This window comes from Pempheris klunzingeri, chromosome 10, assembly GCF_042242105.1.
Source record: "Pempheris klunzingeri isolate RE-2024b chromosome 10, fPemKlu1.hap1, whole genome shotgun sequence".
NCBI lineage: Eukaryota > Metazoa > Chordata > Actinopteri > Acropomatiformes > Pempheridae > Pempheris > Pempheris klunzingeri.
This window is the reverse complement of record NC_092021.1, coordinates 3,710,312-3,725,830: the sequence shown is the minus strand read 5'-3', so window position 1 is coordinate 3,725,830 and position 15,519 is coordinate 3,710,312. Positions and strand designations below refer to the sequence as shown.

General features: G+C 39.7%; 1 protein-coding gene across 1 annotated transcript in view; it reads right to left on the bottom strand.

Annotated features, from left to right (window-relative positions):
- LOC139208597 (contactin-associated protein-like 5) overlaps positions 1 to 15,519 on the bottom strand; it is a 137,616-nt gene that overhangs the window by 92,350 nt on the left and 29,747 nt on the right. Inside the window, exon 5 of the mRNA XM_070838317.1 lies at positions 548 to 842. Coding sequence (XP_070694418.1) covers positions 548 to 842 — 295 coding nt within the window. The remainder of the gene's footprint in view (positions 1 to 547; positions 843 to 15,519) is intronic.

The window sequence follows — 15,519 nt, the reverse complement described above, 5'->3', positions numbered from 1 at the left end:
AACACACACGGTGTGCAGCATATTGATATGGTTGTTGATGAGTAAGGTGAAATGAAAAATAAATAAATAGTTATTGCACATGAAAAATGAGTTGCACAGACATAAATGTACAGCATGGATGAGGTATTTGAAATTATCAGTGAAAAACAGTGCAAATTAGCTACCATGTAGTGACTATGGACTATTTCTTGGTGTGTTAAAGAGTGTGATGGCTGATGGGAGGAATGACCTGCGGTAGCCTGCTGCTGAAAGAGCTGCTGAGGGCCCCCACAGTCTCGTGCAGAGGGTGAGAGGGGTTGTCCATGATGGATTTGAGTTTCATTAATGTCCTCCTCTCACCCACCTCCTCTATGGAGTCCAGGGAGCAGTCCAGGACAGAAGCGGCCCTCCAGCCTGTTCAGTCTCTTTCTGTCCCTCTCCGTGCTCCCTCCTCCCCAGCAGACCACTGCATAGAGGACTGCAGACGCCACCACAGAGTCATAAAATGTCCTGAGCAGAGTCCTGCACACTCCAAAGGACCTCAGTCTCCTCAGCAGGTGGAGACGACTTTGGCCCTTCTTGTGCAGGACGTCTGTGTTGTGTGACCAGTCCAGTTTGTTGTTGAGGTGAACACCCAGGTATCTGAAGGTCTCCACCCTCCCACTGTTCAATCCCTGGATGTTCACCGATGCAGTCTGGGGTGTCTTCCTGTGGAAATCAGTCACCATCTCCTTTGTCTTGCCGTTGTTGAGCTGAAAATGGTTTAGCTCACACCAGTGAACAAAGTTGGTGACGACCCCCCCGTGCTCCTGCTCGTCCTCCTCTGACACACACCCTACGATGGCTTTGTCATCGGAGAACTTCTGGAGGTGACAGCTCCCAGAGTTGTACCAAGTCCGAGGTGTACAGTGTGAAGAGGAAGGGGGAGAGTACTGTCCCCTGTGCTGCAGACCACCATGTCAGACACTCAGTCCTGGAGCCTCACGTACTGCGGTCTGTTGGTGAGGTAGTTCGTCGTCCATGCAGCCAGGTGACAGTCCACTCCCGCTCTTTCCAGCTTTACCCTGAGCAGTGACGGCTGGATCGTGTTGAAAGTAGCCCAATAATATAATTAAATTGTAAATTTCAAATGTATTTGCAGAGTGGAATGACCTATGACCTATTTAGTGACCTATTAGCTTCCTCATTTTCAAACCTACAACAAAGGTCTTGCTGCTGTTTGCTAAGCTCATTGCTTTGAAGTGTAGTGGCTGGACAGTAAGAGAGCAATGTTCAGAAACAACTCAGTAAGAAAACCAACCTGAAAGAATACAATTAGAGACATGAATAGGAGTTTGAAAAGTTCAATCGCAATGAGCACATATTTTTAAGACATTAACAGAAGCAGATATAGAGACAGACAGTAGCTTCCCCCCTTTATATCATATCTGTGGAAACATGCAAACAGCTGGACATTGAATCAGCAAAGAGAAAATTCAAACTGTAGACCATCCCGGGGTGATAAGTCCAACATGATCCTCTTCACCAAGTGGATCAAACACATCAGATTTAGCATTCTGCCTGCACAGTCAGAGTCCAGCCTGCTTACAGAGGCATAAAGCTATCTACAGATTTTACTAAATTCTTCCACTGACCCAGAAGCTGCAGCGTGAGTGATTCCCTCTGGTCCTCAGCTTATGACACACACGGTCAAGTCACATTTTCCCAAGATGAATCTCACTCAAGTAAAAACCTAGCGGAGCTGTTGGAGAGTCAGGCGATTTATCACTGAGATGAACACTGGATGGATTATGCAGCTTTGTGATTATAGCTCAAAGACCAAAAACACAGGAAAGCCAGCTTCTCTCCCAGATTATCAGTTTACTAATTTTAATAGATGATATTTGACTCTTGCATTAAAATGCATTATAACATAGCTTCTGTATTATAATGTATTATAGCTTCTTACTGTGGTATTCACTGATTATAATATAGTCTATAGTCTATATTTGTTCCAGAGGCACACTCCAGACTCCATAGAAAGTGGTTAAGATTAACATTATATTCGTCCCTTCAAGGCTGAAATAACCCCCACTGTTATGAGGAGAGGGTGTAACAGTTTGCTCATCATAGACCACAGTGTTGATAATGTCAGAGGGTATAATGACAGTGTTTGGTAGCAGCAGGGCTCCAGACCTCTGAGTGGTGTCGATAAAGCCTCATACGATCCCTCACATGGATTAATAGACTCAGGGCTGGGTGACTTCTGCTCAGCAATACGCTGATTAAAGCTGAAGTATCAGTTGACAATTAGTCCCAAACGCCGGCTGAATTTGAGGAAGCTCGCATCGATAGAAGTGATTGAAAAACAGCCCCGTTTACTGTAGCACTTCAGCACTGTGGAAACAGAGCTGAGAAAGTCACAGTGATGAGCTGAATTGTTTACAGGCAAGACGTCGTTCTGGCTGACAGAGTAGGAAAGAACCCTAAAAGCCTTTTCCGAAGTCAGAGGTTTGTTCCAATACCCACACTTGCCATCCTGAGTACTTAAGTGAAGGTAGAAGGGAGCCACACATCTGACAAATAGCAACATGCAGCACAATTAACTCACCCATTCCCACAGTTCACTCCAGTCTATTGTGCAACACTAGCCCAGTTGTTCGCAATGTATCTACAGGCTGGTTTTAGTTGATATTATCAACAGACCCGGAGAATAAAGTTCATGGCATGGTGGAATGAGTGTGAATTCATGTTTAAATACTACAGAGTTATCACTGGATATTAATAAAACTCTGCTCTTCTCGATGAGATAGATAAGATTAGTGTTGCATTTTGACACAGACTCTATTATGTGTCTTGTAAGTATGATAAACCCACATGAGATACTAGATGACTCAAGATGGCTCAACAGTGCCCCTACAAAAATTCCATGATGTATTCAGTACATTTCACCCTTATGGAATTTGGTACCAAGTACCAAAATTTGGTAGACACATGTAATACCCCAAGACTAAACGAAAGCTCTCTTGGTTCCATGACCTAAACCTAACAGGAAATGCACCATTTTTAATATATTTAAAAATGCTTGTGCATTTTTGGACATTCATATCCAATCATACTCTAAAATAGAGAATGGTTGGATAGAGCTATACATTTGAAAGTCACTCACAACTGCTATATAAAAGCAATGCTATTTGCTCTTTTTGACAAAGTTCATTGAATTCTAGCAAACCAATATATGACACACACATACATACAGTCCGTGCCCACTCATTGATTCAACTTCTGGCACTGAGCTGAAGCACCTGGACACAGACCACGGTTCATGGACGGGGCGGAAGGGAGCATGACTGAGGACTGATGACTCTTTCTGAGGTGCATTTCCTTCCACCAGTTTCAATTTGAGTGTAAATCCGTGAATACATTTGAAATTGAACTGAAAAACAAAGTAATTTGTAAGTTTGTCATGCTAGAACACCAAACACCAACTCCTTAAAGAAATGTTCCATGCATTTAATGTTTTTCTGGTAAATACATCAAACATTGAATGACAACATTCCTTACATTAAATTAAATAAATGTAAAAACTTTTACTTAACAAGTCAAAAGTTTGAATTCAGTGTAAGATACTATCTTATACCATTATTTTATAAGTCATAACTATGATGTACTTTTTGTCCTGCAATTTAAGATAAGGTTAAAATTCTCAGTCGTTACGTCAAAAGCAAGGCATAATTATACGAAAATAGGTAGAACCCTTTTAATTTTTAATTTCCTTTCGTTTAGAATTCTAAGATATAAGCCTTGTGAGATAAGTCTAAATTTTGACAGACTACCTCATGAATTTTAGTATTTTTTATTTTTGTCTGGTTTTTGTCTGTTAAATGAGTTTTTCTGGCAGAAATGGACTTCTGCAGACCTTATGTCCTTCATTCATGAATACAAATTCATGAATGAAAAGTGGGTTCTAGTATCAAGTATGACAAAAACTCAAGTTTCATTGTATTCTTATATTGTATTTGATTTAATACAGTGCTGTAGCAATGTTGTATTTAATTTCTACTGCCTAGTAAATATTTTCTATTTGTCCTTTCCCTACCTCAAAGAGATGATCTCTCTTTAAATATCCACACTTCTAACAACTTTTCTTTGTTTTTCCTCATTTTGTTAGACATTTTGTTCTGGTCAGGAACTGATGACATACTGAGGCTATGCATGTGGTTTTGGGCTCGACAAATATACTGTTTGTCAGTTGGAAACTTTGTGTCTCCAGTTTGGGGAGATTTAATCTTCAGTAAGAAAATCCAAAGTAATGATATTAGCCATTACCAGTTGTCTGAAAATGTATACCATAACATATTTTCATTATGAAATGTATGTAAGCAAGGTAAAAAAATAAAAAGAACCCCTTAAAATCTACTGACTTGTGCTAGAGTCCAATAGCTATAGAGGTTTAACATCTCACCTGCCAACCATTAATGATTCATCATCATTCACACATTTACTAAACAGGATTTTTGTTCATTATCAGCCGGATTATGAGATTTCCTTCAGCTGTTGGCGGCTCTCTGCGGCGCTGGTGAATTAGCACTTGAGTGAAGCCACCATTAGACAACACTCTCTATGCGTTTCTGTCCAAAGACACCAGCAGTTAGAAGCTGATTAGCTTCTGCTGAATGCCAGGCCTGCAGACAGACAGAGAGGTCTGTTTCCCAGCAGCCCCTGTAGACGCTGCTTCTGATCCAGTAAACGCTCTTAGTGTAAATGTGATAGACAGTCTGGCCCTCACAGTGTGGGAAATCATCACAGCTGATGCAGCAGAGCGAAGGAGGATGAGTCGCACATTTTGGAGAAAAATTCCTTCATATACCATTTAACTCTTCAGAGTCTCGGACCGCCCGTCGGCGTCAAAGACACAAACACAAAGAAAGCAAGCTAAACAGTTTTAATGGGAAACACAAAGGTAAAATGAAAAGAGTCCCGAGACTCTGGAGGGTTAAAGACATAAGGGACGCTTTGCAAACTGCAATTATATGCCTTCTTCCTCAGAGAGTTACATAAGAATATGTGTACTCTCTGTGTGTATGGTAGATATGCAGCTGGGGCCAGGAGGTGTAAGCAGGATAGCAGCAAAAGACTTGCTTGCTTGCTTTGTCAAAGTTTAAAATCAAACATTTGTTGCTCAATTAAACGGGAAAACTCTTTTCTACAGTGGCCACGAGAGCTCAATTCACTTCAGTGTAAGAAAACAAGAGCCAGTAGACAGATCAAAAGCAGTTAGGCAGTTAAGAACATATTCTCAGTATGAGAAGACATACAGCATTTAGAAAAAAAACAAACATATAGGAAAATAAAAAACACAGAAATACAGAAACACTGCAAGCAGCTCAGATGACAACTGTTTCCAGGAAACACTACAAAGTGATGCACACAGCTGGGACACCCTTACTGTTGTCATGCTTTGTGACTCATGGAATTATTGAAATCAGCTTTTTGTAAATGGTGTTCGGAAACTGAGCAAAAATGTACTTTTTTGTTTATTGGAACAATCAGCCCAATAAAGCAGAAAAACCATCTCTGACTGAACACAACTAGTGCTGCCAAATTTGAGACTTGAACCGAGACATCTATCCGGAAGCTCTATCCAAACCTGAAGCTACACTGATGCTTTATTTCATCCATTACCGACTGCTGGTAACAGGATAATTCAACACACTGATGACACTCTGCGGTCTATTTTCCTGCCGGCACAAAGCCAACAGTAGAGTAGTCGTTGTCTTCAGACTCTTGCACCAAAGTGGGAGGAGGGGGTACAGCCTAGGCTGTTTATGCTGATCAGGCAGCACACTGCATCTTTGGTGCTTATTTCATTGTGTTTATGTTTCCACCCGATCAGACCACCTCTTATCGCAAATGTAAACAGAAAGCAATTTGATATGTGTATAGAAGTACAACTTAATTAAGGCAGAGTCTGAAACAGGCAGATGAATGACTAATTTGGTCTCACCAATGACATCATCCACATGACCCAGAATGCAATACTGACGTTCTGTTTAATCAACAATAAGAATATGTGATATTTTCCTTTTAGTTGATGAGGTACCTACAGTACATACATCACCAGCATGTGCAAAGAAAAAAAAAAAACAGTCCAGCATTAAAAGGGCAAGTCTGAATATTCTGAAGTGTAGACGGCAGTTAGCCCTCCCCGTGTTCGGACGAGCATGCGTGAGTCTCTGCACACAAGCAATATACTGCTGTAGATGGGGGCATCAGAAAAACGCATTTTAGCCACCTAAAAAAATCAATATCACTTGAAGTGTATGCTATATTTAGAATATTTTCACCACCTTCTGTTGTCATCGGACGGCCCTTTTCTGATGGGGAACTGAAACCTCTCTTTCTCTTTGCTCACTTCAAAGCCACCAGACTCTGCTGCTGTCTTGATCAATGACTTAACGTGTTAGTTTGGATCCGAACTAGCCATTTGCAAAGACTGAAGACAAAGAGAATGGCTGCAGTTCCCTGTCAGAAAGGGCTGTTGCAATGTCAACCAGTGAAACTTTTCTAAATATAGCATACAGTTAAGGAATGTTGCTTTTTTTTTAAGGCAGGCCTTTTTTAGGTAGGTTTTTCTGCTGCTCCTGTCCACAGCAGTACATTGCTTAGAGTCTCTGATCCATTAGAGATAATCCTCATCAATAAGCAGATAAACAACACCAATTTAGAAATAGTTTGATAAGTGTGAAATCCTATATTGCAGGTATGAGTCAGAAGCTTTTTCATTACAATCTTAAGCAATAGTGGGGGATTTTTTTTTAAAGTTTAACTCCCCAGTTGTTCATTCTTGGAGAATGAATGCTGAAAAAATTCATTTTGGCAGTTTTCATTACTGTTGCAATCTCTTGCTGATTATTGCAGTCGTCTTATTGGCACGGTCAATAGAAAGTGGGTGTTGATAATCCTCTAAAACCCTCTGCCAGTAACACTGAAAATAAACAGAGGATGAAACTTGTGGACTCCACAGCTATTTCAAGCATATTCATTACATTCTATGGATTGGAAACTGGTGCAGAATCTATGTGAGCAATAGTTGGAAATGGAAAAGGCCTCCACTGGCGCCGCATTCATCATAATAGATTTTCTCCACTCCCTGAAGACCAAGCAGAAATTGTTGCTCTGAATAGCCCGATATCATGTGTCCATTGTGTTTTCCTTTCCCTCATTAAATTACTCATTACATCCAAACAGCATTTTGTTACATAAACTCACCCAGCAGGGTCACCTTAGTTCTCAGACCACGGAGCTGCAGCTTAAATTAGGGCCGACAAGCACACTGCTTCATTCATTCCTTACACTTCTGCTGTTGTATGCTGGGGTTCAGAAAAATGTCAACCTCCAGACTCTTTAAATGCTGATTACCACTCTTATGACCGCCATATTCATACTGCTTCACCATGTGAGAAGTAGTTGAGCAATCGTTGTTCAGGGGACGGCTTTTGCGAACAATCAATCGGAGAAAAAACTGTTGGAGGGCCTAGATCAGCAGCTTTCATCTAGTCTTACATGCACATTTAATCTGGGTGATTGTCATTGCATTTTCATCAGTCTAAAATGACTCAGCGGACACTGAAGCTCTTTGGTTAGAGAGACAGAGGTTTCTTCAGCTGGATTCTTTCAGGGGCTTCAATAAAACAAATTGTCAAGTCAAATGCGTGCTAAATACTGTTCATCACACTATTCTTTAATCATCTTTTTATGCTAACAATATACATATGGTAGAGGCATTTGATCTACAGTTTTTGCATCGCTCTGGTTATTAGATTATAGATAGAAAGCTGTTTTTTATTCACATAAAGATCCTGATGGAATGACTAATGGGTTCAATCAAATTCTCATCAAGACAAGTGATTGGCTTAATTGTATCAAATTTTACATGATTTCTGGACGTACAACTGGAGTCTTGGAAAAAGCAGATTAGCACAACTGCTACTAAAAGTATAGTTTTAGTGTTGGTATTTTAAGAAAAGTCCAACCTATGAACTCTGAAGTTGCCAGTCTTTTATTGTATTCTTTGGTTTATCAAAACATATAGTACTGTAACTAGTGCTCATCCCATTAAGCTGGTCCCTGCTTTTCATCTTCAGAAACGTGCATTAAGAATCATCAACTGTTCATGTCAAACTCAGCTCATTCACCTCAACCATTGTTTTCCAGTCAGGCATCCTTTTTTTTATCCAGTCCTTTGAACAGGACCCATCTCTTATATTTTCATGAACAGTATTCCTACAATGATAAATTCCACAATTATTCCACACAAAGAAAGCTGTTAAAGCGTTGCTTTTATCTCTGCTGTGTTGTCCTTATGTCCTTATGTCATTTTAATGCTATTTTATTCCCCTCTGCACTTGTATATATGGATGTTATGTTTTGTATTTTTGTTGTCTTTTTCTCTCTCTTGCCCATCAACAGGTTGGCTGTTTGTTCCCGGCTCCTCTAAATCAGCATGTCGACGTGTCCTTAGGCAAGACACTGAACTCCAACTTGCTCCTGAAGCAGCATAGCTTCAGTGTGTGAAAGAATAGTCTCCTCCAAGTTCCATTCCTCCTGTGTGAATGGTTGAAAGGAAGTAATGTAAAAGCTCTTTGAGTAGAAAGGCGCAATACAAATACAGAGAATTTACCATTTACTTTCCAATATGTTTTCTTCCTTTTTCTAATGGATTACAGCATGCCCTGGAGAGTGCTCTGATCAAGCCCCTCTGAAGGTTGTTTGCACTTCTCCATCATATTTTAAATTTGCCTATGTACTGTATATATCAATTCATATCTTTTTCTTAAGTGTAAATAAATAAAAATCCATTCAAAATAATTGTGTGATGTGGCAGTAATGGAGGGATCACATTGTGATTTTAGATTAAAGGCCCTTTAAATTGCATGCTCTATGTGATTTTTCAAATTATTACAAAAGCAAGTTATAATTTTATTGAACAGGGAGGACAGGGGTGGTTTTAACCTCAGTGACTACCCCTACTCCTGTCCAGCACCGCAGGGAAAACATGTTTTCAGGTTGTAACAGAAACAGTGAACACCTTACCCCCCTCCTCTGTGTCTACTCCCTTATTATTTTCATATGGTCCCTAACCATCTGCACTGCAGCAGGTACATAGAGTCAGACTAATATTCATGTTTAGGAAATAACATTAGGCACGTGTTTGATGTTAATCAGAGTAATGACTGATTAAATACATTCTTTACAGATCATTGGATTCAGCATCAGTGAATGCTGTGTTATCATCCATCATTACAGTAAATCATTAACTTAGAAAACCTGCTGCCTTATTAAAAAAGTGGCAACAACTTCAATTGTGAAGTGAAAGCAGCCAAAGCCCTCAAATGGCTTCAACAGGCATTTTCTAAAAGCACATTCTGGCTGTGACAGTTTGTCTGAACAAATAACTCAAGATGTAATTAACATCTCCTCTCTTCTGTTGGTAGAACATTAACAGACTTAATTCAAAAGGCATCACAAGACTGATGAACCTCTGACTGGTTTTATCAAACTTTCGTAATGATGATTTTCTATAAACGAGAGAGAGAAAATCTGTCTGGTTATTTTGTTGTGTCTGTCCTTGATGACCTTTATTGATAGCAGAGCTCTTTCAGACCTGATATCCAATGCATTGGCATAACTGCTAATCCTAAATATCCAGATAGATTAACAGGGATGGAAACATAATCTTTTCAGACCTTTACATACACTCAGTGATCAGTCCAGTACTGACAGACTGTAAATCTGTCTTTTCTCTTTGATGCCACCACTACACATGTAGTCATGGACATGCAAATGCTTTCTTAAAACCAAATCATCATTATGCATGCATGAACTATTTGTCATAGAACTGCTATGAATTTGTGGTTTCATGTTAGCATTAAAAGGTGGACAGACTTTGGGTTTAATAAGTTGAGGTTTTGGTAATTTTCCACTGACCTGTTTTAGTGACAGATTGAGGTTTTGGTTCAGCTCATAAACTACAGAGTGCATTATTTGTTTTTATGCCGTTATCTCAAGATCATGAGGGAACCACTCTATCTCATTATCTCTAGAAAACAAGCTTTGTTATCTAGAGATTAAGAGATGATCAAGCCATTAGCACAAGACAACCAAAGGTTGTTTACGTTTATTAGAGATCAGAAGTGCCATGCCAGCATGCTTGGAAGGTGTCTTGACAGTTGTAGCAGGTGATTTAAGATGAAATGTCAGATCAAGGAGAACCCATTATTGACCAATGCATCAGACTGTACTTCAAGCAAGATTTAACACAGGCAGACCACGATTGAGCTACACATCTATTGATCAATAATGGCTGCTCCTTGGTCCGAATGAATGTAGTCACATTTTTGTTTGTGTGTTTATCCTCTATCTATGTAAATCTATCTATCTATCTATGGAAAGTGAACTGTTGTGGTGTTTTGATGTAGTACTCTGTCGATTGCAAATGGATCCGTGCTGGAATCCTGTCCAGGCCAGTGGGGGGCAGTAGCAGAGCGAAGAGTGAATGCCGTTACCGACAGACTGCTAGCTTCTCGTCATTCTGCGACCTGAGCAACCTGTCTGAACACTTCTCTCTGATCTTTTCTTCTGTCAAACAGGACTCCTACCATCCATGACCTCCAACATTTCCATGCTGGCATGACATCTCTTATAATCATACACAACCATTCGTTTTCTCGTGATGATGTGTTGTTTATCTCATTATCTTGAGATAACAAACTTGTTTTCTCAAGATAACAAAATAATTACGGCATTAAAAAAAATGCGAGCGCCGCCATTCTTGGCTTCCAATACGAAACAGTTATGAGATAAGACATAACCCTATTGAACTGATCTCTCACAGCTGCAACACCGTCGTCAGGTTTGCTGATGACACAACTGTCATTTTCTCGATCACAAGCGAAGATCAGATGGCCTACAGAGAGGAGGCCCTAACTTTAAGTTGTCTGTTAACACAATATCAGTAAATAAAGCACACACACCTAAAACTCATACCTCCATGTTTGTGTTTATATACACGCACATCATTTTTTGTATATTGTTTCTGTCAGGCAGAAACCTTCTACGTTGTGCCTTTTAATTATTTGTTACTTCATGCTAAATGATGCTAAAATTTAGCTATGAGGTTTCTGACCAAGGATTTGTGGAGATACTGTGCATCACATTATGTTATCATGAACACACAATGTGTGTGCTCATTTAAAAAAAAAAAAAAATCTCATTTATTGTGATTCTGTAAAATATCTACAAAATAAAACCAATCTCCCATTAGTGGTTTATCTTCTGACCACATGTATCCTAGTGTTGTGTTTGTTCATCTGGATCTTTGGACTAAATATTCCATTCAGTTACTTTTGTCTCTGTGGGGAAATGTGCTGTCTGTTCGAACCTAAAGGTAAAGCGTCGTCACACCACTCTGCTTTGCCTCATTTAGCTCCTGATAAATTTATTAGGTCTTCATGAATACTAACAGCAGCAGGAGCTCCTTGAGTGGCTGCTGTGAAGCTGCATGCTTTTTCTTTTCAAACACACACAGAGCGTAATATAATTTTCAGTGAAGTGTCTCCTCACTGAGCTAATTTAAAGCATGAAATATTAAGTAAATAAAACAACATATAGGTAGGGTGCTGAGCAGAGCTGCAGTGACAGATTCTTGGTTAAATAAAGATGGTTGTGGGAGCAGCATGCTCCACCAGCTGTGGGGGGAATCTCTGAGAGCGCAACAATATTCCACCCACAGACCCTCGGTGAACAGTGTCTTATCAGACAGCACCATGGTAATAAATGCCCCAGGCTTCACAAAGATCACAGCAGGAAAAATCTGCTTAGATCCGTTTTTTGCAGCAAAATGTTGTTGAGATTTTAAAGAATTCAGTTCTTTAAAATAATCATTAATACTGCTTATTACTGCTATACAGGAATAACAGACCTTAGGATGCCATAATTGACCAATCAGAATCAAGTATTCAACAAATCCATGTAACAAGATAAGAAGAAACTAAATTATCTCAACTCAATCTCGAATATGCACAATGCCAAAAATGCTCAGTAAACAGGTTAAGTGAAGTGATTGTAAATATCACATTCAAATGTACATAATGTCAAATGTAAACAGGTTAAGGGAAGGATCACAGGGTGAGTATGAGACGTAGCATATGGCTATTTATGTCCAATATCAAAGTACAGGTCTGTGTGCATGCTTCAATTATTTGTATCCACTATATTTCAGGTAATGTCCCTTTAGATACCAGATCATAAAGGTGAATGATTGTAAATCCACTGAGATACAGTAATCCAGAGAGAATGTGGAAGTTGTAAATGAACTACAAAGAACAGAACAGAACTGAAAATGTAAGCTGGAGCATTCTTTGCACCTCCCGCCCCTGCTGTCCTTCTCTCTGTCTGAGGTAGATGAGTTTTCAGAGTTTGATTGCCACAAGAAGAAAGGAGCTCCTGTGGTGTTCGCTGGTGCATCGTAGCATCACTGTGCTGCTGAAGGTGCTCCTGTGTGTGACCATTACACTGCAGAGAGGGTGAGAGTCATTGTCTGCAGCTTACGCAGCACCCCCCCCCACCACCACCACCACCACCCCCCCCCTTCCCCCAAATCGAGCCTTCCCGATGAGCTTGTTGATTCTGTTGGCAGCAACTGTTCTCACTCACAACAACTTGGCTACCATAGACTAGTACCAGTAGTTTCACGCTAAGTAAGCTCTGTTAAACACCCCAGGAGTGTACTATGAAGCCTCGTTAGTGGGTTAGCGAGGCATGTTGAGCCTGGAGCCGGAGTTTTACATGTCACAAAGGTGGCTCGCTTTCGTTTCGTATTTAAACTGGCTGTAAAAAGTGCCGCCTTTTCAGCAATTCTATTCCTGACGATGTTCTCCATGAGTGAGATGATGAGGGAATTCATTAAAGTTGCTGAGCCGGATAAAAATCATTTTTTCCGTTTTTGCTTCACAAAATATTAACACTCCACTCAATCCACTTTGATTTGGACAAAAATTAAAGTGATATCAATCTATCCTTAATTATGGGACAGACTCAGACCTAAATGCAATTAATCAATTAAAATAATGTTTATGATGCATCAAGTTTAAATAAACAGGAGGTTGTAATAATTGTGGAATATATTATTCATATCTCTCCATCATAATGACGTACAATCACTCCATTTCCTGTAGAAATGGACTCAAAGGAGAGCCTGATGAAGAAAACCTGCTTAACAAGAAAGTTGACCAGTTTTAGTCAAGCAAAGAAAGCCTGGATGTGTCAAACTTTCTTCGTGGTACAAAACACACCCTGTAGTTTATTTCCACTCAGTCTTGCACACACCAGCTTTCTGTCCCAAATACTACTAAAGCACTCACTGTGAATTAACAGAAAGTCGTCCCCAACAAATGAACTACTCTTCTGTCTGAATAGCACTTAAAAACTACAGTGAACATCTGTCTTAGAAAATTAAGTTGTTTTTTTTAAAGGAAACTATATACTCATGAAGATTTACATCTTCAGTGAGAACAAATAGGTCTGGGCCTGTAAGCCACAAACAAGATACATATCAAGTATGGACAAACACGTTACACAGTATTTGTTGACATTAAGAAAAACACCAGACTCATCCTTTAAGGACACGGTGACATGAAAAATGTGTTTTATATGTTTCAGAGTTTATAATAAGTCATGAGACCTGTAATGTGGAGTGACTAGCTGACCCCTCTCATCATGTAAAATTGTTCTTGACCATTAGCTTGTGGGCCGTAATATTTAGCAAAGTGATATCAAAGTAAAGAGAGACATTAAAAAATCCACCAGTTGTGGCCCTTACTGTAGCAGTGTTCAGCAAACACAATACAAATAAAACTGAAATTTACAGGTGCAGCATTGCTGCCTGAAAAATGGAGCAAACGTGTTTTTGCATACCCTCTTTTAGATCAGATTTTGATTTAAACATTGCAGCAAACTTGATTATATGTGACTGTGTCATATGTCGTATGCTAAGGATGTTTACGGTCATCACCGAAGCAGTTTTCTCATAGAAACTCCAGACAATTGCCAGAGAATCAGGTCTGGACATCATTTCACATATGTAGCACACAACCACATAGTCTATGTACACAACAGGAGACTGCCTGTGTCAGAGTCATTATCACCTGCTGAAATGCTCCATTTGGTTCAGTCAGGGACGGCAGGAGGCAAGAAATTAAGCAAAATACGCTGCTGTTGTGATTCGGCCTCTCTCCCATTAGCGCTACCTTCACAGCAGAGCTTTCAGGCCCAGTCAGGACTGTTCAATGCACTTCTTTCCTTTCCAACACTTTCCAACAATGTCTCCAAACAAAAGAACGACTTGAAATACGCTAACCATGTTACTGCGCCCTGGATACCTGTGTGGTCGGTTAAGGGTTTAGGGTTATTGTCAACGTTTATTGTGGATACGGAACTGACACACACACAATGTTTAATCGGATCACAAACACAACTAAACTTGGTTTTGGGTTAAAATATGTCCAGATGAATTAGGTAACTTTGCAATTCGCAAACTACTATTACATTATATTAATATTACATACACTCGAAACTTGAAACTAGTACAGAGCCCAATGAAAAAACAACATTTTATGGTAATAAACTGAGTGTTATACTGAGAGAACAGCTTTATTGGTCAAGATTTAAGGCTCTATTTAGTAGGAAATCGCACTTTCAGGTGTTAATTAAATAAAAATGTTCCTGCCATATCTCCTCTTGCCCTTCATTACTCATGCACCCCCTCCTTTAACTAGACCTGGGTGCCCAAGGGCCCCAGCACATCTATAACACTTACAAGCCAGGAACAGACAGCCAGCGTTTTGTTTTAAGTTGTATGGCATCAGTCCTGTGGCCTGCTGAAAATGTTGTACAAACATAATCAGTGGTTTTGCAGAATACTTTTTGGCATAATAATATAATAGTTATGCTGCTATAGGCTTAGACTGCCGGGGGACTTCCCATGATGCACTGAGCTCCTCTCTCCTCCTCTCACTCTCCATCTACATCTGTATGCGTCATGTCCCTTAATGTATGTTACTAACTTGGTATCTTCCCCGAAGCTTTTTGTGCTTTCTCATCTCTCAGGTTCCTGTGGATCCTGGCTGCAGTTCTCTGGCTCCCAAGGATCACTGCTGCAGATTGTCTGTTGCCACCACTTTTTACTATTATTAATCATTATTCATTATTAGTCCATCATAACTATTACTATTATTCATCTATTCATTTTTGATATGTTTTTCACTGTTGTCATATTGCTCATTATTAGTAATATTCTTATTATCAGTAACATAGTTACTATCGTTATCATGATTCTTACTATGGTTGCCCCCCCCTTTTTCCTTCAAAATAACCCCCCTCCCTCCCAAATCTTAACACTGCTCTTACAGCAAAAACATAAATTCACTCAGAGGTTTTTGCGAAGAGGCAACTCCACAAAAATAGATTACACTTAGCTGTTGAATGACCAGCGATAGCATC